Here is a 1,624-nt window from a genome sequence, read left to right as displayed (position 1 = left end):
ACCACCACCTGCACACCCCCATGGGCTTCTTCCTGCTCAACCTCTCCCTCACAGACCTGGGATCCATCTGCACCACTGTCCCCAAAGCCATACACAACTCCCTCTGGGACACCACAACCATCTCCTACATGGGATGTGCTGCACAGGTTTTTCTACTCATATTCTTTCTTAGAGCAGAGTTTTATCTCCTGACCATCATGTGCTATGACCGCTACGTTGCCATCTGCAAACCCCTGCACTACGGGACCCTCCTGGGCAGCAGAGCTTGTGCCCACATGGCAGCAGCTGCCTGGGCCACTGGATTTCTCAATGCTCTGCTGCACACAGCCAATACATTTTCCCTACCCCTGTGCCAGGGCAATGCCCTAGGTCAGTTCTTCTGTGAACTCCCACACATCCTCAAGCTCTCCTGCTCACACTCAGGCTACCTCAGGGAAATTGGGCTTCTTATGGTTAGTGCCTGTTTAGTGTTCAGTTGTTTCATTTTCATTGTTTTCTCCTATGTGCAGATCTTCAAGGCTGAGCTGAGGATCCCCTCTCAGCAGGGACGGCACAAAGCCTTTTCCACCTGCCTCCCTCACCTGGCTGTGGTCTCCCTGTTTGTCAGCACTGCCGTGTTTTCCTACCTGAAGCCCCCCTCCATCTCCTCCCCATCCCTGGATCTGGCCCTGTCAGTTCTGTACTCGGTGGTGCCTCCAGCACTGAACCCCTTCATCTACAGCCTCAGGAATCAGCAGATCAAGGATACCCTGAGAAACATGATGACTGGATGCTTTTCAGGAGCAATAAAGTGCCTGTTTTGTGGTTCATAGCATTCAGAAGGGGACTCCTTAATGGCCCAGCCTTCCTGCTCAGGTTTTTCGTGGAGGTCATCGGGTTTTTCTTGCAATAATTTTCTGTGCAATTAAATATTATTATCCATCTGCCTTCTAATTGATTGTCTACCCATTGAATTTGACCCAGAGATGTAAAAATGATGAATTGTGCTCTCTGATTATTTAAAAAAAATAAAGGACCCTGCAGTGCCTTCTTTCTCCAAGACCCTTCTTCTTAGATGTTCCTAAAGGACAGCACACTGCAGGACAGGGTGTATTTGCAAACGGGAAGGGGACAATAATCCCAGCCCAGCAGCACTGCCAGGCAGCAGCAGGGCTTGGTCTTTGCAGAGCTGCTCTCTTGCCACTTCCACATTGTCCTCCTGAGCCCCTTTCTCGCTGTAAGGCCTGAGTGCTCTCTGAGCACAGTCCTGGGGGTTGGAAGCCCTTGGAGCACAGGCAGGGACAGGCCCTGGGAACTTGTGAAGCAGAACTGGGCTCTATTACAGCATCTCCAGGATGCTGTGGGATCTTCTGAGGGCAGGGCATGCCCTGGGTCACTTCTTTTGTGACCTTGCTCCAGGGCTGGAACTCTCCTGCAGTGTCACCATGACACTCCTGCTCTCTGCTTTCCAGGTTTCCTTTTCAGATCCAGTCTTCCCCTCCTGTTCACAGGGACATCCTGTGAGTGCTTCAGAGCTGCCATCCTGGGGCAGCTCCTGCCCAGCGTGGGCAGGCACAAGGTCTCTCCACCTGCTCCTCTCACCTCCCCAGGGCCACTGTTTTCTGCAGCCTCCTCATCCTTGCCC

At 52.5% G+C, this 1,624-nt stretch overlaps 1 protein-coding gene across 1 annotated transcript; it reads left to right on the top strand.

Moving 5' to 3' along the window:
- The first annotated feature begins 95 nt into the window (after positions 1–95).
- Positions 96–812, top strand: LOC113979695 (olfactory receptor 14J1-like). The gene has a single exon (XM_027707008.1). The coding sequence runs from the start codon at positions 129–131 to the stop codon at positions 810–812; it is 684 nt and encodes a 227-aa protein (XP_027562809.1). The 5' UTR covers positions 96–128.
- Positions 813–1,624: the final 812 nt, after the last annotated feature.

The sequence above is a fragment of the Neopelma chrysocephalum genome, unplaced genomic scaffold (genome assembly GCF_003984885.1).
Source record: "Neopelma chrysocephalum unplaced genomic scaffold, ASM398488v2 Primary Assembly neopelma1_87628, whole genome shotgun sequence".
In the NCBI taxonomy this organism is placed as follows: Eukaryota; Metazoa; Chordata; class Aves; order Passeriformes; family Pipridae; genus Neopelma; species Neopelma chrysocephalum.
The sequence above is the reverse complement of the archived record's forward strand: the minus strand, read 5'-3'. Positions and strand labels throughout refer to the sequence as shown.